The sequence below is a fragment of the Quercus suber genome, unplaced genomic scaffold, assembly GCF_002906115.3.
Source record: "Quercus suber isolate HL8 unplaced genomic scaffold, Cork oak 2.0 scaffold_738, whole genome shotgun sequence".
Taxonomy (NCBI): Eukaryota; Viridiplantae; Streptophyta; class Magnoliopsida; order Fagales; family Fagaceae; genus Quercus; species Quercus suber.
This window is the reverse complement of record NW_027070177.1, coordinates 199280-223760: the sequence shown is the minus strand read 5'-3', so window position 1 is coordinate 223760 and position 24481 is coordinate 199280. Positions and strand designations below refer to the sequence as shown.

The 24481-nt window shown below is 36.1% G+C and overlaps 3 protein-coding genes across 4 annotated transcripts; all 3 read left to right on the top strand.

Annotated features, from left to right (window-relative positions):
* The first annotated feature begins 2443 nt into the window (after positions 1–2443).
* On the top strand, positions 2444–5980 carry LOC112040894 (phenylcoumaran benzylic ether reductase Betv6-like). Its single transcript, XM_065766754.1, has 5 exons — positions 2444–2716; positions 3056–3199; positions 4711–4948; positions 5272–5475; positions 5621–5980. The coding sequence occupies exons 1-5, from the start codon at positions 2444–2446 to the stop codon at positions 5785–5787; spliced, it is 1026 nt and encodes a 341-aa protein (XP_065622826.1). The 3' UTR covers positions 5788–5980.
* An 8491-nt stretch (positions 5981–14471) lies between these two features.
* On the top strand, positions 14472–14966 carry LOC136064691 (uncharacterized mitochondrial protein AtMg00310-like). The gene has a single exon (XM_065766753.1). It carries the CDS (start codon positions 14472–14474, stop codon positions 14964–14966), a length of 495 nt encoding a protein of 164 aa, XP_065622825.1.
* Positions 14967–17752: 2786 nt separating this feature from the next.
* On the top strand, positions 17753–21307 carry LOC112022299 (phenylcoumaran benzylic ether reductase Betv6). Of its 2 annotated transcripts, none has more exons than XM_024054865.2 (5): positions 17753–18227; positions 18351–18485; positions 20056–20293; positions 20628–20831; positions 20968–21307. In XM_024054865.2, exons 1-5 carry the CDS (start codon positions 18045–18047, stop codon positions 21132–21134), a joined length of 927 nt encoding a protein of 308 aa, XP_023910633.2. In that variant the 5' UTR covers positions 17753–18044; the 3' UTR covers positions 21135–21307. The 2 variants fall into 2 exon arrangements, with proteins under 2 accessions (XP_023910633.2, XP_065622829.1); XM_065766757.1 differs by having other exon boundaries at positions 18119–18227; positions 18341–18485.
* Positions 21308–24481: the final 3174 nt, after the last annotated feature.

Genomic DNA, 24481 nt, shown 5'->3' with positions numbered 1-24481 from the left:
TGGTTAAAACCTATTGTACGAATGGTTTTGTTGTGCCAGTTAAATTATCAACTCTTAGATTTTTAATAGATACGTCCAGGGTTCCGATTTCTCCTTTCCCATTATAACAATCTAATCATAAGAAAAAAAAGGGTTTAATTGTTGCCTGGGAAAACTGTAGTAACTTATAATGGAATGGCCAAGGTGGGTTTGCCGGGTTGCAACATCATAGTTGACTCAAACGTGTGGTAGTTTTTCCACATGGATTGTTGTTCTCTCACACTTATTAATGTGATTAAGTACACACAATGATTATAATTCATGCATGATGTTCACATTTTTTTATTTATATACTGATGTGTATATTTAAAATGTGAAATAGGTAATAAGTAAGAACAATGTACAATAAAGAATAGAACATATAAATCATCTTTGTTATAGAATGTAGGTCACAAAACTGTGAGATTTACATGGCAGTGATAACGACAATGCAAATACTGGATATATATATATATATATATTGCTTCTTTTAAAAGTCAAAATGGCCACACCATTATTACTTTCACCTGCTTGAGATCAACATGAAATTGACTTCTCCTTGGTTTCTTTGCTATGTTGGAGATATATATTACTATTAGTTATATTAGCCTAATGTAATAGGCCCAAACTCATTCCTGCTTGTACTAGTAGTTTAGGGTTTAGTCGCCTATATATACTCATGTTAAGGTTCATTATAACACAGGTTATTGTATTACACTTCTATACAATAAAGATGTAGCTCTTAAGGGATTCCTCCGTAGATGTAAGGCGTCAAGGCTGAACCATGTAACTCTCGTGTTCTTGATGTTCCTATTCTATGCTTCCTCTTCCGCATCTACTCTAGCATACACAACATAGTATAACACATTGCGTTTGATAATATTGTCTATTTAACATGGTATCAGAGCTAATATTCAACATGGCATCAGAGCTAAACTTCGTTCTTGGCATCAAACAAACATCTCTAGCAAGCAAAGAAGATTCTCACGTGCACACCACCATCAAAAGTCACACATGCTTGTCTGCCGGATCTAGACTCCACGGCATCTCGCAGCCACCATGGTTCTGTGCTGTGTCAAAATCCAACAACCAAGCAAGCCGTGGCTTAACTTTTCAAATCTGTGCAAATCCATGCCTCGCCTGATGAAACCAATACCACAGACGTGCTACATGACCTCCCGCGACAAAAACCCAAAAACACGGCCACCAACAGCAGCCTCATGCGCTTCCGTTGTAGCTCACGCGCCGCCTCGGATTCCTCAGGAGCAGATCCTCCTCCGGCAACACGCGCCACCATGACGGCCTCGTAGCTCGCCGATCTGCCAAACCCCGAAGTCCGAGCATCAATCTCCGTTGCACGCGCTCTCACGCGCCTTCCGAAGTTCTCCACGCGCCAGTGGAATAACCTCACGCGCCACACGCGCCTGAAGTCTGCTGCTGACGTCATCTTGCCACGTCAGCACCCCGCAAGCTGTTGCCACGTCAACCCTAGTCCAGGTCAGCACCACGTCATCAGGATGAGTCAGCGGCTCTGCAGCCCGATCCGTGACCCGACCTGGAAAACCCGGAACCGACCCGGTCCATGTATCCGTTGACTTTGACCCTGATATGTTGACTTTGACTTTCTTTGACTTTGACTTTTTGCGTTGAAATTTCCGAAAGGGCCTATCTTGCTCAATTTTTCGTGTAGATTCCGATTTTGGACTCTGTTTCTTCATTTGAAACTCCAAAATTGGTCAATTGGCCCATTCTTCATTGCGGTTTTTTTCAAAGGCATTCTTCAAAGCATCTCCAAGTGATTTTCTTATGCTTATCCAACCTCAAGCCTTCATCGAGCTTCTGCCTTGAGTTTGAGGAAGGGTGTTAGAGATATATATTAGTCATATTAGCCCAATGTAATAGGCCCAAGCCCATTCCTGCTTGTACTAGTAGTCTAGGGTTTAGTCGCCTATATATACTCATGTTAAGGTTCATTATAATATAGGTTATTGTACTACACTCTTATACAATAAAGATGTAACCCTTAAGGGATTCCTCCGTGGATGTAAGCCGTCAAGGCTGAACCACTTAACCCTCGTGTTCTTGATGTTCTTATTCTATGCTTCCTCTTCCGCATTCACTCTAGCATACACAACATGGTATAACACATTGCGTTTGATAATATTGTCCATTTAACATGGTATCAGAGCTAATATTCAACAGCTATTACGATCGATCATCACCAGATTCCAGATGCATGCTTCATTAATTAGGAGCACCAAATGGTCCAACCAAGATGAACATGCATGTCCTATAGTGCAAATGAAAAGATAAAATCACAGTGCTCCCGTGCTAGTGCATGTGGATGCAGTAGAGAGTCTTGCAGGTTGTCCCTTGCAAGAGTGAAGTGGTCCTCACCTACGTAGGACCAGCGGAGGGAGAAAGCATGGCAAAGGAGTTAGAAGAACTGTGGAAAAAGTTGTCTTTCACAGAAGAGGAGGGTGAGAGCATTGAGTTGGGAAGGAGCACTACAGAGGCTGCTATAGCAATAGGAAAAAACTGTCTCGTGATAAAGGTGCTTTCACATTGGAGCATAAACATTGATGCTCTTAGGAAGAACCTTAGAATGGTGTGGAAACCAAATAAGAGCATCCAGATAAATGAAGTTGAAGATGAACTCTATCTAGTGGAATTTGGAGATGGAAAGGATAAGAAGAGAGTTATGGAGATGTGCCCGTGGACATATGAGAAGTCTTTGATCCTGTTGAGAGAGTTTGAGGGCGAACAGATACCATAGGAGATTTCCCTTTGGCAGTCCCCGTTTTGGGTGCAAATACACAATCTCCCGGTGCAAATACACAATCTCCCTTTAAAGAGTAGAACCAGAGAAACGGGCAGAGCTATAGGAGAAAAGTTGGGGGAGATCTTGAACGTCAATGTAGCGAAATCTGGAGTTCACTAGGGAAAATCCTTAAGAGTTAGGGTGAAGATTGATGTTACGAAGAAACTTGTGAGGGGAAAAAATATTGTTTTAAGGGGGGGGGGGTGGGGGGAGCAGAGGTGGATAGCCTTCTTTTACGACCATGGGAGTTTGGTGAAAGCAATTAAGCAAGTGGATGTCGTGATATCAACTGTGGGTCACTTGCAAATAGTAGATCAGGTCAAGATCATTGCTGCCATTAAAGAAGCTGGCAACGTTAAGGTTCGTGTTTCTAAATTTTACTCAAAACTTTAATAGTTTGAAACCCTTTTATCTAAAATTTCATTCCTTCAATTTATTTTCCCTAAATAATTTGTAAAGTTTAATTTTTAATTGGGTCAGCAACTTGGCTTAAAAATAGATTCCAAAGGCTAGTAAAGTTGTTCTTAGGATCAAGATAAAGAAAACCCGTTTGTGAATTCTGATGATGCTACCGACCAATTAATAAGAGTTTTAATATTTTATTTTAAAATTGTTGAAAGTGATCTATTGATTCTGCTTGATGAATAATAAAAGTTATGTTAATAATTAATTAATTAATAAAAAAAATAAAAAATTAATTGATATCTTGATCTGCTAAGCAACGAACGTATAAGGTAAACCTTATCTCAAGAAAAAAAAAAATTAATGAAAACAAGTATAAGATAAAAATGTCTGTTTTTTTTTTTGTTCTCTTATGAAGGTAATGTTTAATGAAAACAAATATAAGATAAAAATGTATCTTTTTGTTTGTCCTCTTATGAAGGTAGTGTAATAAGTGAATCTAGTGTATTGTTGTAGGTTCTCAAAAAAGAAAAAACAAGAAGAAAAAAAAAAATCTGTGTATATTATGGATTTGGAATGTGTTAAATAATAAATTAATCTTCCTGCTATTTATATACAGAAATATAAAATGAGTATATTGACCGAAAGGAAGAAAAATGTCGACGTAGGGGACCCCTCTACCATGACTTTAAAAATAGAGAAAATTCGGTTGGGCGTGAACAATCCGTCATGGGCCCATGTCACATGTCATAACTCACAGCAACCGCACCAATTTGGTGGAAGCTCTGTAATGACTAAAATAATGACTTAATCAGAACACGCCAAATTGGGCCTTTATTATTATTATTATTTTTTAATGGGCCTTTTCCTATTGGATTTCTGGGACTGAACCTTACCAAAAAAAACCTATAATAAACATATTTTCCGGTGGCATAAATGATAAACTATAAAATATAACTTTTATTTTTTATTTTTTATACAAGATAGAATTTTAATTTAACATAATCTAAGTATATATTGTGTGTGAAGCTTTCTCCTCGAAACTTGTACCCGGCTCTTGCCCTCCATATCCCACAAGCATTTATACTCGTAGAGTAACCATCGCACCAAAGGTGTGCGGTGGTAACTATAAAATATAACTAAAGTAACACAAATAGTATTTATTATCATGTCAGTTTGAGCTGTAGTAGAAAAAGGTAATGGTATTACTATCGCGCACCTGTCGCATGACAAATATAAGTACTTGTGGAGTGTGAGAGATAACGGCCGGATTCAAGTTTTTAGGAGAGAGTTTTACATACATATATACTTAGATTAGGTAGTAGAATTTTTATCATGTATTAAAAAAAAAAAAAGTTGTGGTATTAGAAAATTTCTGTTGTATAATAATTGTTTGGAAATTAGTGAGCAAATTTCAATGAAAAAGTCTACAATTATTTAGAGGTTTTATTGGTTGAGTTGTTTTTCAGAGATTCTACCCATCTGAATTCGGAAACGATGTGGACCGAGTCCATGCTGTGGATCCAGCGAAGACTGCATTTGCTTCCAAGGCCCAAATCCGACGTGCTGTTGAGGCCGCAGGCATTCCCTTCACTTATGTGTCATCCAACTACTTTGCTGGCTATTTTCTTCCTACCTTAGCGCAGCCAGGAGTCAGTGCTCCTCCTAGAGACAAAGTCGTTATCCCCGGAGATGGAAATCCCAAGGGTAACTAACAATTTCTTTAAGCTCTTGATCAGCATTTTGCATTATCAAAATGTGTATCCATGCTTGCCAAACACGACATTTAAGCCTTTTCATTACGAGTATGTCTTTTTGGCGAATAGAATATCACGTCTTTCTAAATCATTTGTCACTCCTTTATTTGGTGTAATTAAATTTTAAATGATGTGACAACATGTATAAAATGGACTATCTTAATTTTGAAGCAAATGGAGAAGAGTGTCCACTGAAACTGAATGAACTTAATTGTATAGCTATGATATGTATATAACTATTTGATCATGTGTTGCTTTGAACTCTCCTTGCAGCAATTTTTAATAAGGAAGAGGACATTGGAACCTATACCATTAAATCTGTGGATGACCCAAGAGCATTGAACAAGGTACTCTACATCAGGCCTCCAGGAAACATTTACTCCTTTAATGAGCTTGTTGCCCTTTGGGAGAAGAAGATTGGCAAAACCATTGAGAAAATCTATGTTCCAGAGGAAAAGCTTTTGAAGGACATCCAAGGTCAGTGACAAAACCTGTTCAAAATTCCAAGGATGCTATGCTTAATTTATGTTCTGTCATGTTCTTTAACATTAGTATTTTTAACATTGGCAAGGAGCAAAACATTGGTTAATTAAATATGTTTTTGATCTTGGTACATTTGCAGAGGCCCCAATTCCAATTAATGTGATATTGTCAATCAACCACTCAGTCTTTGTGAAGGGTGATCACACTAACTTTGAAATTGAGCCATCATTTGGTGTGGAGGCTTCCCAGCTGTATCCAGATGTCAAATACACCTCTGTGGAAGAATACCTGGACCAATTTGTTTGAGAAATTAAGCCCCAGCTCTTGTTATTATTAAGATAAATATTATCGTTGTTGTGGTTGACTTCAAGCAAAGTGTGTATGTACTTAAGTATCCTGTTCTCTGTAACCATAATCTATTTTGATTGGTGCATTTGCCTTTACAATATGTACTTGTAACTGAATGTCTTTCATATTTCTTGAGCTCTATTTTCTCTTACGTATCTTCTCTCTATTGTTGCAGAGTAATAATGATATCAGAGAAAAATGAGAACAGGTTGGTTTCAGTGGTTAAAACCTATTGTACGAATGGTTTTGTTGTGCCAGTTAAATTATCAACTCTTAGATTTTTAATAGATACGTCCAGGGTTCCGATTTCTCCTTTCCCATTATAACAATCTAATCATAAGAAAAAAAAGGGTTTAATTGTTGCCTGGGAAAACTGTAGTAACTTATAATGGAATGGCCAAGGTGGGTTTGCCGGGTTGCAACATCATAGTTAACTCAAACGTGTGGTAGTTTTTCCACATGGATTGTTGTTCTCTCACACTTATTAATGTGATTAAGTACACACAATGATTATAATTCATGCATGATGTTCACATTTTTTTATTTATATACTGATGTGTATATTTAAAATGTGAAATAGGTAATAAGTAAGAACAATGTACAATAAAGAATAGAACATATAAATCATCTTTGTTATAGAATGTAGGTCACAAAACTGTGAGATTTACATGGCAGTGATAACGACAATGCAAATACTGGATATATATATATATATATATTGCTTCTTTTAAAAGTCAAAATGGCCACACCATTATTACTTTCACCTGCTTGATATCAACATGAAATTGACTTGTCCTTGGTTTCTTTGCTATGTTGGAGATATATATTACTATTAGTCATATTAGCCCAATGTAATAGGCCCAAGCCCATTCCTGCTTGTACTAGTAGTCTAGGGTTTAGTCGCCTATATATACTCATTTTAAGGTTCATTATAACACAGGTTATTGTACTACACTTCTATACAATAAAGATGTAGCCCTTAAGGGATTCCTCCGTGGATATAAGCCGTCAAGGCTGAACCATGTAACCCTCGTGTTCTTGATGTTCCTATTCTATGCTTCCTCTTCCGCATCCACTCTAGCATACACAACATGGTATAACACATTGCGTTTGATAATATTGTCCATTTAACATGGTATCAGAGCTAATATTCAACATGGTATCAGAGCCAAACTTCGTTCTTGGCATCAAACAAACATCTCTAGCAAGCAAAGAAGATTCTCACGTGCACACCACCATCAAAAGTCACACATGCTTGTCTACCGGATCTAGACTCCACGGTATCTCGCAGCCACCATGGTTCTGTGCTGTGTCAAAATCCAACAACCAAGCAAGCCGTGGCTTAACTTTTCAGATCTGTGCAAATCCATGCCTCGCCTGATGAAACCAATACCACAGATGTGCTACACGACCTCCCGCGACAAAAACCCAGAAACACAGCTACCAACAACAGCCTCACGTGCTTCCGTTGTAGTTCACGCGTCGCCTCGAATTCCTCAGGAGTAGATCCTCCTCCGGCAACACGCGCCACCATGACGGCCTCGTAGCTCGCCGATCTGCCAAACCCCGAAGTCCGAGCATCAATCTCCGTTGCACGCGCTCTCACGCGCCTTCCGGAGTTCTCCACGCGCCAGTGGAATAACCTCACGCGCCACACGTGCCTGAAGTCTGCTGCTGACGTCATCTTGCCACGTCAGCACCCCGCAAGCTGTTGCCACGTCAACCCTAGTCCAGGTCAGCACCACGTCATCAGGATGAGTCAGCGGCTCTGCAGCCCAATCCGTGACCCGACCTGGAAAACCCGGAACCGACCCGGTCCATGTATCCGTTGACTTTGACCATGATATGTTGACTTTGACTTTCTTTGACTTTGACTTTTTGCGTTGACCTTTGATCAAAAGTCAAAATTTTCGAAAGGGCCTATCTTGCTCAATTTTTCGCGTAGATTCCGATTTTGGACTCCGTTTCTTCATTTGAAACTCCAAAATTGGTCAATTGGCACATTCTTCATTGCGGTTTTTTTCAAAGGCATTCTTTAAAGCATCTCCAAGTGATCTTCTTATGCTTATCCAACCTCAAGCCTTCATCGAGCTTCTGCCTTGAGTTTGAGGAGGGTGTTAGAGATATATATTAGTCATATTAGCCCAATGTAATATGCCCAAGCCCATTCCTGCTTGTACTAGTAGTCTAGGGTTTAGTCGCCTATATATACTCATGTTAAGGTTCATTATAATATAGGTTATTGTACTACACTCTTATACAATAAAGATGTAGCCCTTAAGGGACTCCTCCGTGGATGTAAGCCGTCAAGGCTGAACCACGTAACCCTCGTGTTCTTGATGTTCCTATTATATGCTTCCTCTTCCGCATCCACTCTAGCATACACAACATGGTATAACACATTGCGTTTGATAATATTGTCCATTTAACATGGTATCAGAGCTAATATTCAACAGCTATTACGATCGATCATCACCAGATTCTAGATGCATGCTTCATTAATTAGGAGCACCAAACGGTCCAACCAAGATGAACATGCATGTCCTATAGTGCAAATGAAAAGATAAAATCACAGTGCTCCCGTGCTAGTGCATGTGGATGCAGTAGAGAGTCTTGTAGGTTGTCCCTTGCAAGAGTGAAGTGGTCCTCACCTACGTAGGACCAGCGGAGGGAGAAAGCATGGCAAAGGAGTTAGAAGAACTGTGGAAAAAGTTGTCTTTCACAGAAGAGGAGGGTGAGAGCATTGAGTTGGGAAGGAGCACTACAGAGGCTGCTATAGCAATAGGAAAAAACTGTCTCGTGATGAAGGTGCTTTCACATTGGAGCATAAACATTGATGCTCTTAGAAAGAACCTTAGAATGGTGTGGAAACCAAATAAGAGCATCCAGATAAATGAAGTTGAAGATGAACTCTATCTAGTGGAATTTGGGGATGGAAGGGATAAGAAGAGAGTTATGGAGATGTGCCCGTGGACATATGAGAAGTCTTTGATCCTGTTGAGAGAGTTTGAGGGCGAACAGATACCATAGGAGATTTCCCTTTGGCAGTCCCCGTTTTGGGTGCAAATACACAATCTCCCGGTGCAAATACACAATCTCCCTTTAAAGAGTAGAACCAGAGAAATGGGCAGAGCTATAGGAGCAAAGTTAGGGGAGATCTTGAACGTCGATGCAGCGAAATCTGGAGTTCACTAGGGAAAATCCTTGAGAGTTAGGGTGAAGATTGATGTTACGAAGAAACTTGTGAGGGGAAAAAATATTGTTTTAAGAGGGGGGGGTGGGGGGAGCAGAGGTGGATAGCCTTCAAATATAAGAGGCTTCTAAATTTCCGCTATAGGTGTGGGCTGCTCAGCCATGGTTTAAAGGAATGTAAGGAAGGGAATGATGATGAGGACCATTTGGATTTAAGCAAGCTTCTGTGTGGGGCATGGCTGCGAGGTGAAGCGCCAAGGAGAGGCGGAGGAGAGTTTATGAAGGCTAGACAGGAGGAAGGAAGGCTCGGTAGGGGGTGATCGGAGAACAAAGTGGGGGAAAGTCAGGCAAGAGTGAAGCACACGACAGAAGGAAGGAGTGGGGCAGGAAAGGTGCTGGAGTCAACGTAACCACCCTTGGGGATTGGGGCCATGGAGAATGAGACAAACTTCGTAGATCAAAGCTGTCAAGAGCCAGTGAAGGATCATGAGAAGGGAAAATGTATTTGTCTAGGAGAGATGACAAATAGAATCCTACCTATCTTATGCAAGGAAGTTTGCGAAGGAAGTGAGACGGAAAAGGCACCAAAGGATGTGATGCAATGGGAGACAGGGATGTTTCAAGGGGAAGATAATTTGTTTGAATTTAGAGTGGTGCCAGCTAACGAAGGAATTAACGGGGTAAAAGCCCAGATAGGTATGGAATGCGGGCCAGGCCCAATGGTGCTATGCTATAAGGAAAATATGAGCTGGATTGCGGAACAGTTGGGCCCAACGAGTGGCCACTTGTGAGAGACTGTGCCCCCGGCCCATTTTTTATGTGGTGTTGGGCCAAACCCACGTGAATGGGTGGAGTCGTGTTATTGCATCTCAAAATGGCGGTTCGACTGATTATATTTTCCCCTTTAGATTAAGGGTTTTACAATAGAGTCGGTACTTATTTAATTATTAGGATAAATAAAAAAACCAAAATTGAAAAATTCCTCATTTTATTAATTTTCAATTGAATTTACATTGATCATTAGAAAATTACATGGTCTTGGTCCTAAATACAATCTAAGATAAAGTACATGGCTTTATTTCCTAGTTACAATCTAAAAATCGAAAATTATATTGATAAACATTTGATTTACTAACCCTTGATCTAAGCTCGGAGGCTATGTTACAAGGTGGAAAGGTGTTAGGCATCCACCTTGACCTGTGAAACCGGTCTTCTAGACTATGGTGGCCAACATTCATATCACATCATCTAATATGTCATTAATCAATTTGCATGTTGAATTTGAAGTGTATGCATGTGATAAACCCTAATTCAATTTATTAAGCATTTTATTTGGATTGAAAAATAAATTCTAGTGAATGTGTGTGGATGGTGATATCCTAGATTCAAGAATTATTAAACAAACATATTTTTCATGTTTTTGATGTGGATTTATGATCGAAACTAGTATTATGCATGAACATATGATAAACAACCAAGAACATATGAAGAACACATAAGACCATTTAAGAACATTCAAACATATTCAAGAGAATTTAAATAGTTACTATCATGCTTTAATCCTAAATTATCATCATGGCAACACAAGAAATAAGTTAGGGAAAGAGATTATACTTTCATGCAAGATCTATATGGTGGAGGAGGAAACTCTTGGTAGAGATCCTAATGGTTGAGGAAAAAAAGAGTTAGGAGAGGCAGAGTGAGTCTCACTCAATACCTTGAGTCTCAGGAAGATCAAGATATGACAAGACTACTTAACTTCACTAGAACTCAAGAGATGGAAGAGAGTGGATTTTTGTGTGCATTAGAATGAAGGAGAGAGAGTTTATATAGTAATAGTGGAGGAAATATGAATGGAAGACCATTTAATGAGGGTTGACAAAGAATCATGAACCTAGATGGCTAGACCTCATTTTAGCATTAGAAAAAATCTGGTGCATTAAATGGAAAGATTGGTAGGAGTAAGGAGTAAGCCAAAATTCGATTTTTCCGTAGCTGTTGTAATAGCCTATAGAGCTAACTTCGAAAAATCATATCTAACTCAATTCTGATCGAAATTGTCTCGTTCTTATACTCAAATTGAAGCTCCGGATGTCTAGTTTCTGAGAAAATTAACCTCATTCACAGATTCAAAATATTCTGAGAGATATCAATGAAATGGTGAGCAAAGGTCATTTGTTAGAAAATGGTTTCAGCACAATTAACATTAATAGGTCCCAAATTATCTCCCAATTAACATTAAATGGCACCAATCACTCTCATTTCAGACTTAATTGGTTCCAAATTTACTCTAATTAAAAGATAATTGCACAAATTACTCATTTAATAATTAATGTTTAACTATCTAATTAATTAGGTGTATGCAACCTCACCATAAAATGTAGTTCTAATCAATCAAATTATAACACATCATTGATCTCAAATTGATTACACTTATAACCCATTGAAATCAATTGTTCATAATCACATATAGTCGGATTCAATTTGTGATAGTACATTTTAGCTATTAAAACTTGATTTGATGATAACTTTCGATCTAGTGGTCCGATTAGGGCTTATGACTAGTCAATTTTGATCGTTACAACATTAAGATCATTTTGGTGAAATGAGTCTAAGGATCTAATGGCCAGAATTAAGATGCATATTTCCAAGGAAAAATTACTCTTTTACCTTCCAAGTGAGGTTAAATGCGGGTTGCAAAATGAGGTGTCAACACCACTAGAAGAGGCGTGCTCATAAGGCCCGCAATGAGAACCTGAAAGAGGAAAAAGCCCTAGAATTAAAGAAGAGAGTTGACCCTACCCCTCTTGAAGAACTTAAACCATATATATTAGTTCAGAAAAGAAGGAAACTAGCTAAATAGAACAAACCTCAAAAGAAAAACTTAGAATTGGATGGCGATGAGGTCGTGCTTGCGAAGCAGCACCACCAAGCCCAATGAGTGTCTTGGCGTGGAATTGCCAGGGTTTGGGGTCATCCCTGGCAGTCAGGACTCTCACTGATGAGGTGAAGGTAAAAAACCCAGTTTTGGTCTTCCTATTAGAGACCAAGGCTAGTGTGAGTCGGATGAAAGGGCTTCAGAGAAAATTGGAGCTTACTCAAGGAATTTTGGTACCGAGAGATGGCCAAAGCAGTGACTTATGATATGGCGTAAGGGAGTAGATGTGACGCTTCGGAGTTGTTTGAACTCACATATTGATGTTGTCGTGATCGGTGAGGGTCGGGCGTTTTCATGGAAGGCAACTGGATTCTATGGCCACCCTGATGCTAGAAAAAGGCATATCTCATGGGAGCTACTAAGGATGCTGAAAAATCAAAGCACGCTGTTGTGGGTTGTGCTTGGTGACTTCAACAAAATCGTCCATCCGGAGGAAAAGTTAGGTTGGTTGGAACGGGATGTAGATCAAATGAGAAATTTTTGGGAATGTCTGAATTTGTGTGGGTTGCTTGATCTGGGTTTTGTGGGGCAGAGGTTCACCTGGTGCAATGGTAGATACGGGGAGCAAAGAACGATGATTAGGCTGGACAGAGTAGTGGCAGATGAGAGATGGGTTGTGCATTTCCCTAAGGCACAAGTTCAGCACATCTCAATGTCAACTTTGGATCATTGTTTGCTTGCATTATTCCTAAGAAAGAAAAGACCTATTAAGTCGACAAAAAGGAGGTTTATGTTTGAAGAGATGTGGGTTAAGGATGAGAGATGCAGAGAGATAATTGAATCAGTTTGGGATCCCATACAAGCAAGTGCGGATGGGTGCATTGTTGACAAGATTAAAATGTGTCAATCCCAGCTTAGGCAGTGGAATCCGAAGAATTTTGGAAATGTCAACACAAGGCTAAAAATATTGAAGGAGAGCCTCCAATTTCTTGAGGGGCAGAATCTTCTCCATGAAACAGCTATTGAAATCCAAGAAGTGAAGAAGCAAATTAATGGAATCAAAGGTCAAGGGCGCTTTGGCTAAAATGTGAGGATAGGAATACTAAGTTTTTTCATGCGACAGCGTCTCAAAGGCGAAAAAGTAATAGGATTGAAGGGAGTATGGAGGAGGGGGTATGGTATGATAGTCCTGAAGACATAGAGAGAGTGATCCTCAACTACTTCTCAAGCATTTATAGTACCGACCACCCCATCTCCTTTGAGGCAAGCTTGAATGCGGTAGGACAGCGGGTCACTCAGGAGATGAACGGTGAGTTGCTGAGAATGTTCAGGGATGAGGAGATTAGAGCAGCGTTGAACCAAATGCATTTGAACAAAGCCCCCAGCCCTGACGGTATGTCACCTATTTTCTTTCAGCAATACTAGGATGTGGTGGGTCAGTCCGTGGTAAGTTGTGTTTCTGAAATTCTTGATACTGGTGTGATGCCTCCTGGTTTGAATGAAACTTATATATGCTTGATTCCAAAAGTTAGTTGCCCACACCAAATTACTGAATTCTGCCTAATCAATTTGTGCAATGTTGTTTATAAAATTGTGTCCAAAGTCCTTGCAAACAGGTTGAAGATCTTACCTGAAGTGATAAATGAGTCACATTGCGCTTTTGTCCTGGGAAGGCAGATCACAGACAATGTACTAATGGCGTTTGAGACAATGCACTGCATAAACCAGAAGAGAAAAGGAAAAAAGGGTTTGATGGCCATTAAGCTCGATATGAGTAAGGCCTATGACAAGGTGGATTGGGGTTTTTTGGAGGCGATGATGAGAAAATTGGGCTTCCAAGAGGGGTGGATTAGGCTGATTATGATGTGCGTAACAACAGTCTCATACTCAGTTCTAATCAACGGGGAGCCAAAAGGAAAGATCACTCCGACGAGGGGTTTAAGCCAAAGGGATCCTATCTCTCCCTACCTTTTTCTATTGTGTGCAGAGAGGTTAACAGCTATGCTTCGAAGGGAAGAGAGGGAGGGGTCAATTAATGGGATTTCTGTGTGTAGGGGAGCACCAAAGATTTCGCATCTCTTGTTTGCCGACGATTGTATTATCTTTGGGGAGGCAAGTGTTAGGGAAGGAACCAGGGTCCTAAAGGTTCTTGATGATTATGAAAGTGAGTTAGGTCAAAAGCTTAATAGAGAGAAGACGTTGCTCTTTTTCAGCAAGAATACAAGAAAGGAGATCCAAGAGGAAATCAAAAAATAGCTTCGAGGCTCAGATCATAAATAAACACGAAAGATATTTGGGGTTGCCTACCTTAGTGGGGAGAGGAAAGAGGAAGGCTTTTAATAGCATAAAGGACCAAGTGGGAAGGAAAATAGCGGGGTGGAAGAGCAAGTTACTATCAAATGTGAGGAGATAAATTCTCATTAAAGTGGTTGCCCAAGCAACTACAACATACATGATAAACTGCTTTAAACTCCCGAATTCACTTTGTAGAGAGTTAAATGCCTTGGTGAGCCAATTTTGGTGGGGCTAGAAGGAGAAGGAAAGGAAGATGGCATGGATATCATGGGAAAAAATGTGCATGCCCAAATCAAAGGGCGGTATAGGCTTTAAAGACTTAAAAGCCTTTAACTTGGCGCTCTTAGCAAAACAAGGGTGGCGGCTGAACCAACACCCGGATTCCCTCACCCACAGAGTGTTTAAAGCTAAATACTTCTTAGAGTGCACGTTTATGGAAGCACAAGTGGGAAAGAAGCCATCCTATGTGTGGAGAAGTCTAATGGTAGCCAAGGAAACTATTGAAGCGAGATCAAGGTGGTTGATTGGAAATGGGAGGAAAGTGAATATTTGGCGTGATAAATGGCTTCCATCGCCCAATTCGTTCAAAGTTATCAGTCCCCAGAGACACAATACGGATGTGGAGAAGGTTGCACAACTCATTGACAGTGAGGCTAGTATGTGGAAGGCTAAATTCATAAGGGAGGTCTTCCTTCCCCATGAAGTGGAAATCATCCTAAGCATTCCATTAAGCACACAAATGCCAAAGGACTCAAATGTATGGGTCTGGTAAAAAAATGGATTATTCACGGTGAGAAGTGCGTATGGGGTGTCACTGAAATTGTTAAGGAAGATGAGACCAACTAGTGACTGCTCTGACAAAAAAAAAAAAAAAAGTAGCTCAGTTGTGGAAGATAGGGTGGAAGCTCAATTGCCCAAATAAAATAAAGCATTTTTTTGGAGGGCTTGCAAGGAGATTTTGCCAACAAATTACCGCTTGGCTACGAGGAAGGTGAGTAACAATGACCGTTTTGGATTTTGTGGTGAATGTGAGTTTTCGAGTCACATCCTTTGGGATTGTAAAGTTGTTGTTGAGGTCTGGAGGGAGGTGGATATTGATCTTCCAAGGCTGAACCAGCCCACGAGGGACTTTGTGGATGTGGTTTGGGCGGTGATGGAGAGGAAAGGGGATGCGGATTGGGTTTTGTTTGCCATTACAGTGTGGCAAATTTGGAATAATAGGAATAAATTCAAGCACGAGGGAAGGTGCAAGGAACCAAAAAGAATAGCTAGGGAGGTGCGTGATTTTGGCTTAGAAATCCATGGAACTCATCTGCCATGTCCACGCAGTATTGCTAGGGTCTGCAACTAATGGAAACCACTGAGACAGGGGAGGTACAAAGTAAATGTAGACAAGGCGGTTTTTGTGAGCTGGGGATGGTGTAGTGTGGGGTAGTTATTAGAAATAAGAATGGTTTGATCATGGGGGCGATGAGCAAAAAACTACCCTCCCACTAAGGGCCACAGAGGTGGAAGCGAAGGCCATGGAGGAGGGAATTAAACTGGCATGGGATCTGGGACTTAGGGATATAGATTTGGAAAGTGATGCATAGGTGGTGGTGGGTGCAGTCATTGCAAATGAACCAGGCCCTGCTCAATCCAGAAAGTGGTAGAAGGTGTAAAGCTTTGGCTAAAAGTCTTTAGCTCCTAGAGCTGTGCTCACATTCGTAGACATAGTAACAGGGTAGCACATATCATGGCAAGGGAGGCCTTTAATGTTACGGGCTGTGTAGTTTGGGTAGAAGATACCCCTAATGTAATTGCAAATCAAATTCAACTGGATCTAATCATAGTGGACAGTTTGTCCTAAGTAATGAAAGTTATGTTTTCACTATCAAAAAAAAAAAAAAAAAAAAAAGATGAACATGCATATCATTAGCACAAGGAGGGAAAGAGTGAGTGTAAAGGTATATTGTCATTGTCTAACATGACTTTATAGATATAGTAATGGTACTCAGATTGAGACCCGTGCAATGCACGGTGTGCAATTCCTTAAGTCTCAACATTTGTTGTGGTTGTGGGTATAAATTTCTCTTTGTTAGGGTGTGGGTGTTGATTTTGGGTTTTTTTTTTTTTTTTTTTTGAGAATCTGATTTTAGGGCTTCTTGGTTGTAGAGGTTATACCATTAATTAATATAACTAGCTTGGAGTAGCTTGTAACTCCATGCATATGTATGAATATACTTAAAAGATATACATTAAAATGCATAGTATAATTCTTACATATATAATTTAAATAATTATTAATAATCATTTTTATATATTTTTTTAACTCTTTAAAAAGTCTTGTAAGAATATTATTAGATAGAAAATGTAAATTGTACATTTTTTTTTAATTTTTTATGTTCATTAATTCTAAACTCTTTGGTTTTTGTACGCAATAACTCACTTTGATGGATATTTATAATGTGGTCCCACATTTGACTCTAAAATTAAGAAATAAAACTCTCTAAAAATAAATAATTTAAAACACATAACACAAAATTAGACTTCAATTGTAGAATTTAATTGAATTTTCTCTAAATTTTACCTATTAATATATATATATATATATATATATATATATATTCTGTTTAATTTTGTAATAGTATATGTTATGGGAAATGTTAATGCATGCATTGATTAAGAAACTATTTAAATTTAAATATATAATTCTATTGATCAATGGGTAATTATTGAGTACTCCCGGAGTACCATAAATGTGTACTCTCTCATTTCACATAACTATAGGTCTTACTAATTAAATTTATGATAGGACTCACAATTCATGTGAGAGGAGGAAGTATACATTTATGATATTCCTGATATATTCAATAATTTTTCTTAATCAATACAATATATTGTCGTAGTTATCAAGAACAATTAAATTCAACCATATATGCATTATGTCATGAATCCGTACCATAAAAGTGGATTTGTACATCAAGAACAATTGAATTCAACTGTGTGTGTGTTCTGTAACTTCTGTTATTTATGAATTTGTATCATAAAAGTGAATTTCTACGTATGTTAAGAGAATGAGCAACCTAGTTAATAATGGTATAATACTCTTTCAACTGTGCCTTTAATTCTTTGATTAAATTCAAGTATATGGTTATATTGAGCAATAAAATAGTCTATTATTAAGGCTTTTGTTAACAAGTGCATACATATTAAAATGTTTTCAAATTTTAATATGTATATTAAATGATATGTTTATGGATTTTATTAATGAGTGTATAACCACACAAATTAAGGAATAATTAAGGAAACATTATGGATTTATTAACGAGTGTCATAAAGACACAAATTATAGAATAATATTCTCAAAAAAAAAAAGGAATAATAAAGGGTTTTTTTTAATTATTCCTTAATTTTTGTATTTATGAGACTAATTAAGGGTTCAAATTTAATTATTAGTTATAATGTACATTTTTCACAAAAAAGTATATTTGTTAATATTTTTATATATCTTTTAGTAAGAGATTTTTTTTTTTTGACAAACAAAAATCTAGTAAGAGCTAAATAGAGGAAATTTGATCCCGAGAATCAAGAAGTTTGAAATAAAAATTTCAGGTGGAACCAGGTCAACTACCAACTCTTTGTTTAAATATAGAAAGAAAAAAAAAGTGTCCATCTTTTTCATCAAAGCAAACGTGTACCAACAATAGGCCTATTATTGTAACTGCACACCCCTCACCTCATCAATAAATAGCTTGACATTTCACAAAACTTCCATACAGTCTACTTTCTTCTTTGCCATCTCTCTGCTACTACCAGTTCTTGTAAATTTCCCTTTTTAGCACACAAAAAAAAAAAAAAAAACATTCAAATGGCTCAGAAAAGCAAGATTTTGATAATTGGAGGTACAGGCTACATAGGAAAATTCATAGTGGAAGCAAGCGCAAAGGCTGGTCATCCCACCATTGTTCTGGTCAGAGAGAGCACAGTCTCTGATCCTGTTAAGGGAAAACTTGTTGAGAATTTCAAGAATTTGGGTGTCACTTTGCTCCACGTACGTATATTAATTTATCTCTGCATACAAGTGTTTTTGTGTGTTTTTATATATGCTAGATGGGTTGGTTTTGTTTGTGGTAAAAGATTTATGATGGTGTTAAAAAAAAAAAGGGGAATGCAGGGAGATCTTCACGACCACGGGAGCTTGGTGAAAGCTATTAAGCAAGTGGACGTGGTGATATCAACCGTGGGTCACGGGCAATTACAAGATGAGTTCAAGATCATTGATGCCATTAAAGAAGCTGGTAACGTTAAGGTTCGTATTTTTAAATTACTCAAACTTTGTAGTTTGAAACCCTTTAATCTAAAATTTCATTCGTTCATTTTTTTTTTCCTAAATAATTGTAAAGTTTCATTTTTAATTTGCTCAGCAACTTGGCTTAAAAATAGATTCTAAAAACTAGTAAATTAAGTTGTTCTTAAGATCAAGATAAAGAAAACCCTTTTGTGAATTATGATGATGCTACTACGGTTGTTATAATTATTACTTGGACATTTTCGTCACCAATTAATCTGAGTTTTAAAATTTTTATTTTAAAATTGTTGAATATGGTCCATTCCGAATGGTTTAGAATAGAGTTTGTGTTAACGATTGAACATATAAAAGCTGATATTCCAATCTAAATTTATCACCTTATTACAGGTTGTGATTGGTGAAAGAAAAAATATTTAAATTAGAAATAATAACAATTTATTAGCTATGAATTGTTGTGAATGTGTTGTAAAAATGTTATGTACATGATTTTTCTATAATTAATGAAGAAAAAAAAACAGAGGATTAAAGTGGTTTTATTATTATTATTATTATTAAGAAATGTTAAATCTACAATATTTTTACAATACTTTTATAACAAATATTATATGAAAGGTTGTTATTAGTTACTATTAATGGGTAAAAAAATAATTTCAATTGTAAATTCTAATCAGAACTAGTAACAACCCACTACTTAATATTTGTTGTGAAAGTGTTGTGAAAATGTTATAATTCTTGTTATAAGCACATTTATCATTTACATCATGAGAATTGCTATGTTCATTATATTTTCATAACAAATAATAAGTAGACAGTTGTTACTGCTGTTATTAGTAGATAAAAAAATAATTTCAATAATAAGTTCAAATTAAAACTAATAATAACTCACCACTTAAAATTTGTTGTAAAATTATTACGTCTCAATTTTCTTCGTACAACCGGCAAATATGTTTATTATAAAAAAAATTTCGTTGTGTTCTGATCAGTTAGTAGTCATTACTCATTAGTGTGTGCATATATTCTTCAAAACCAATAATATATTATTCCCATCATCTTAAAAGTTAAAACTTAAAACCAATTTGGTGTGTGTATATTTAAATTTTACAGCTAGTGACCCCTCCACCATGACTTTATAATTATAAATTTGTATATATATAAATTAATTCTGACATATATTATGTATTTTTTTTACATTCATGGTTGGGGTGGAAATTTTAAATTTTGAATATTTTAATTAAAAATACTTTTGAAAAACTCTTGTTTATATATATATACACACTCCGTATTATGTAATTAAAGTAACACAACTCATATATTTATTATTATGTCAATTTGAGCCATAGTAAAATTGGTATTAGTTTTTTTTTTTTTTTTTTTTTTCGAGAACCAAAAAATTGGTATTAGTTATAGCAACCTAGTAGGTTAAATTTCCAATTCCACACGGTGAGAAAGTATAATAATAATAATAATATTAATTCTGATTGTATAATTACTTTTTGGAATTTAGCAAACAAATTTTGTTGAAAAAGTGTTATAGTTATTCAGAGATTTTATTTGTTGTTTTGTTTTTCAGAGATTCTACCCATCTGAATTCGGAAATGATGTGGACCGTGTCCATGCAGTGGAGCCAGCGAAGAGTGCCTTTGCTGCCAAGGCCAAAATCCGACGTGCCATTGAGGCTGAAGGCATTCCCTACACTTATGTCTCGTCCAACTATTTTGCTGGCTATTTTCTTCCTACCTTGGCGCAACCAGGAGCCACTACTCCTCCTAGAGACAAAGTCATTATCCCCGGAGATGGAAATCCCAAGGGTAACTAACAATTTCTTTAAGCTCTTCATCAACATTTTGCATTATCAAGATGTGTAAATGTGTACCCATGCTTGCCAAACACGACATTTAAGCATTTTTATTCCTAGTATGTCTATTTGGCAAATATAATGTCAGGTCATTTAAATACGTTTTCATTTCTTATTTGGTGGAATTAAATTTTACATGATGTGACAATGTGTATAAAGTGGACTATCTTAATATTGAAGCAAATGGAGAGGAGAGTGAGCTGAAACTGAATGATCTTAATTGTATAGCTATGATAAGAGATGTGTAATACTATTTGACTATGTGTTGCGTTGAACTCTTCTTGCAGCAATTTTTAACAAGGAAAATGACATTGGAACCTATACCATCAGATCCGTGGATGATCCAAGAGCATTGAACAAGGTACTCTATCTCAAGCCTCCCGGAAACATCTACTCACTCAATGAGCTTGTTGCCCTTTGGGAGAAGAAGATTGGAAAAACTGTTGAGAAAATCTATATTCCGGAGGACAGGTTTTTGGAGGACATCAAAGGTCAGTGAGAAAACCTGTCCAAAATTCCAAGGATGCTATGCTATTGTTATGTTCTTTAACATTAGAATTTTTAACATTGGGAAAGAGCAAAACATTGGTTAATTAATATGTTTTTGATCTTGGTGCATATTTGCAGAGGCCCCATTTCCAATCAATGGGAAATTGTCAGTCTTCTACTCAGTCTTTGTGAAGGGTGATCACACTAACTTTGAAATTGAACCATCCTTTGGTGTGGAGGCTTCCCAGCTATACCCAGATGTCAATTACACATCTGTGGAAGAATGCCTAGACCAATTTGTTTGAGAAATTAGGCCCTAGCTCTTGTTATTATTTAAGATAAAAAAATTATAGTTGTTTATATATAGGTGATTTCATGCAAAGGATGTCTGTACTTACCAATATCCTGTTCTCTTTAACCATATCGTGAAGAACCATAATCCACTCGATTTTAGTAATGTATTTTCTATTTACAATACACGTCTTTCATATTTCTTGTGGTCTATTCTCTCTCATCTAGTCATCTTCTCTATTGTATGAATGATTTTATTGTGGCAAGGGCGGTTATCTACATTCACTCCAAATCATTTGCATCAACTTGTGCAAAAATTTCTATTTATTTTAGTATAAAAACCTACTTTTTTTTTTTTACACTTTTCAAAAACATATTATCTTTATTACACTAAATTTCATTAAAATATTATTTATTTATCATTTTTTATTACTCTCTCTCTCTCTCTATATATATATATGGGTTAGGTTCACGTTACACCTGGTGTAACTTTAAGTAATGTTACACCACTCAATATTTTTTAATTAGATGCGAATATTGACAAATCTACCGTTAGATTATATTATCTTTATATATTTTTTATGCTTGCAAAATTTCAAGATGATCAAAAATTAATATCCATGTCAACAATCAATTGTTAAAATTCAAATTTTTGTAGTTTAAAATAATGTATAAAATATGAGTTTATGGATCAAATGGTAAATAACATCCGATTGATATGAAAATTGGCACGCATGTTAAGAACATATAGAACATGTAATTTAACGGTTGGATTTTCAAAATATTAATTCAATAACAAGTTATTGGGTGGTATAACATTACTTAAAGTTACATCAAGTGTAACTTGAACCCAACTCTGTATATATATATATATATATAGAGAGAGAGAGAGAGAGAGAGAGAGAGAGAGAGAGAGAGAGAGAGAGAGAGAGGAGTAAAGAAGTACTCAAAAATAGATTTGCATGTGGATAATAATTGTATATATTTACCTGGTTATTGTAGTTACAATCTAAAATTTACACAAGTTTACATGAACTGATGTGGGTGATTATTGAAGTTAATTAATGTGCAAAATTTAACCCTTATACTATATTATACATGGACAAATTTGACTGCTCTAAATTTTTCAATAGAGATGTATAGGATTCCAATTCACTTTTCCCAGGGTGGCCAAAGGGATTGTGGAACCTAAGGTGACGTTTAAAATGAGGTATTTTATGTATTTAATTTAATTAAATAACATATATATATTAACTTAAAATTTATTATTCTAATTTGTTTAGATGCAAAAATTTTTAGTTTTTTTTTTAATGAATTTCTTGTTCATATGTAAGCTGTCCATCTTTTTTTTTTTTTTTTTTTAAACTTAAAAAAAATTATTTATGAGATTTTCATCTTTATTATTATTATTATATTGTGTTCATTACTAGTAATAAATTATCTAGAGGACCCTTTTGAAACTAAATTTTTCATGAAATATTTGTTTTTTTTTTTTAACAACTAGTATATATATATATATATATAAAGCTACAATTTTTTTTTTTAAGGATTTTTGTGCTTCCTAAGGGGCTGATGAATGTTCTACTTCTTTCCCAGAATAGGAGGGAAAAAAAGAAGGTATTTAAATCAGTAATGTCACCCTATTAGTATCTGGTCATGAGAATTTTTCAGTAATTGAGACAGACCTTAATTCACCTTGCAATAATTAAACGTGGACTGTAATGCACTTAAGGAACTGTAACATAGATTTTAAATCAACAGTTAATAATTCACAATAAAATTAAGCGTGCTCATTAATTAAAAAAAAATTTGACTTGATCTTCAAATAAATCATATAGATAACCTCATAAAAAATAAATGACCAAATATGTCAAAGTAAATGGACCCAAATAAATGGCATGTTTGATTAAAAAGTTACAAAATGGTACCAATTTCCCATGAAAACTATACTTAAAATTTAGAACGCATTACATAGAAAATTGTATACTTTTTTTAACCGTTAAAATGTAAAGTATGTAATCACCGCACACCGTTGGTGCGATGGTCACTCCACAAGTATAGATGGTCACTCCACAAGTATAAGTGTTTGTGGGGTGTGGGGGGCAAGAGCCGGGATTCAAGTCTCCAGGAGGGAACTTCACACACATATACACTTAGATTAGGCTAGAGTAGAATTCTATCTTGTATAAAATAAAAAAAAATGTAAAGTAGGTAATTTCCTTCAATTCGTGATATCTCATTCAAACTAGTTCTCAATTTTAATCATGACCAATCAAATTAAGTGGATTTTCACAATCTTAAACATAGCTCCAAAATAATCCAATCACATGGTTAGATTTCAATTAGAGCTCAATTAAATATAGTCAACCACATAAAATTGATGAAAATCAACAAACAATACGGTGTAATTATTAAAACCATGAAATCCTTCATTTTTAGGCTAAAACTTCTATCGAAATTTAGAGTCGAATAAAAAACGGCATCAACAGCACTAAAAAAAAAAATGTAACGCATGGCTTAGTTAATAATAGTATAATACTCTTTCAACAATGCGTAGCTTTTAGGTATTATGCCTTAAATTCTTTGGCTAAATTCAGATATACGGTTACATTGAGCAATAAAATAGCCTATTATTAAGGCATTTTGAGATCACCACACGTTTGCATGATTGACACTCTATGTCATGAATCTGTACCACAAGAGTGGATTTATACAGACGCTTGGCGAATAAAAGTTTTGCATAGTTAATCAATACTAGTCCTCTTTCAATAATGGTTAGTTTTTAGGTGTTCTTTCTTGTTGCCTAACTTTTTCAATTAAATTCAAATATATGATTTTATTAATTAATATCTATCTATACTATATATAAGAGGATTCCTCTCATTCAATTGGACTTTTATATGGTTAAAAAATATCCTCATTAATGAAAGGTAACTTCATTTAAAAATATGGTCATAAATGTTAAATAACAAATTTCATTTTGAATTCAAAAAAAGAACTCCTAAAATTTAGGATTTTTTCTTTTACATTAAAAAAAAAAAAATACAGTTACTGCTTATCTCTAAAGTTTATCATTTTTATTTGTTTGATTTTTTTTTCTAAATTATAATAGATGCAAAATATTAAATTTTACCCAAAAATAGTTATATTCAACCATGTATCTATGTTATGCCATGAATCCGTAATATAAAAGTGGGTTTGTACATTAAGAATAATTGAATTCAGCTATGTATCTATGTTTTGTTATGAATCTATATCATAAAAGTGAATTTATACATGCGCTAAGAAAAGGAGCACTCGACATAGTCAGTATCAGTGTAATACTCTTTCAACAATGGGAAGTTTTTAGGTATTGGGCCTT

Coding starts and splice junctions, on each gene's coding strand:
- LOC112040894 (XM_065766754.1), top strand. CDS start 2,444: ATGGCAAAGGAGTTAGAAGAACTGTGGAAAAAGTTGTCTTTCACAGAA. Junction 2,717..3,055: donor ATGGAAAGGATAAGAAGAGA/GTTATGGAGATG, acceptor TGGGGGGAGCAG/AGGTGGATAGCCTTCTTTTA. Junction 4,949..5,271: donor CGGAGATGGAAATCCCAAGG/GTAACTAACAAT, acceptor CTCTCCTTGCAG/CAATTTTTAATAAGGAAGAG.
- LOC136064691 (XM_065766753.1), top strand. CDS start 14,472: ATGTGCATGCCCAAATCAAAGGGCGGTATAGGCTTTAAAGACTTAAAA.
- LOC112022299 (XM_024054865.2), top strand. CDS start 18,045: ATGGCTCAGAAAAGCAAGATTTTGATAATTGGAGGTACAGGCTACATA. Junction 18,228..18,350: donor TGGGTGTCACTTTGCTCCAC/GTACGTATATTA, acceptor AGGGGAATGCAG/GGAGATCTTCACGACCACGG. Junction 20,294..20,627: donor CGGAGATGGAAATCCCAAGG/GTAACTAACAAT, acceptor CTCTTCTTGCAG/CAATTTTTAACAAGGAAAAT.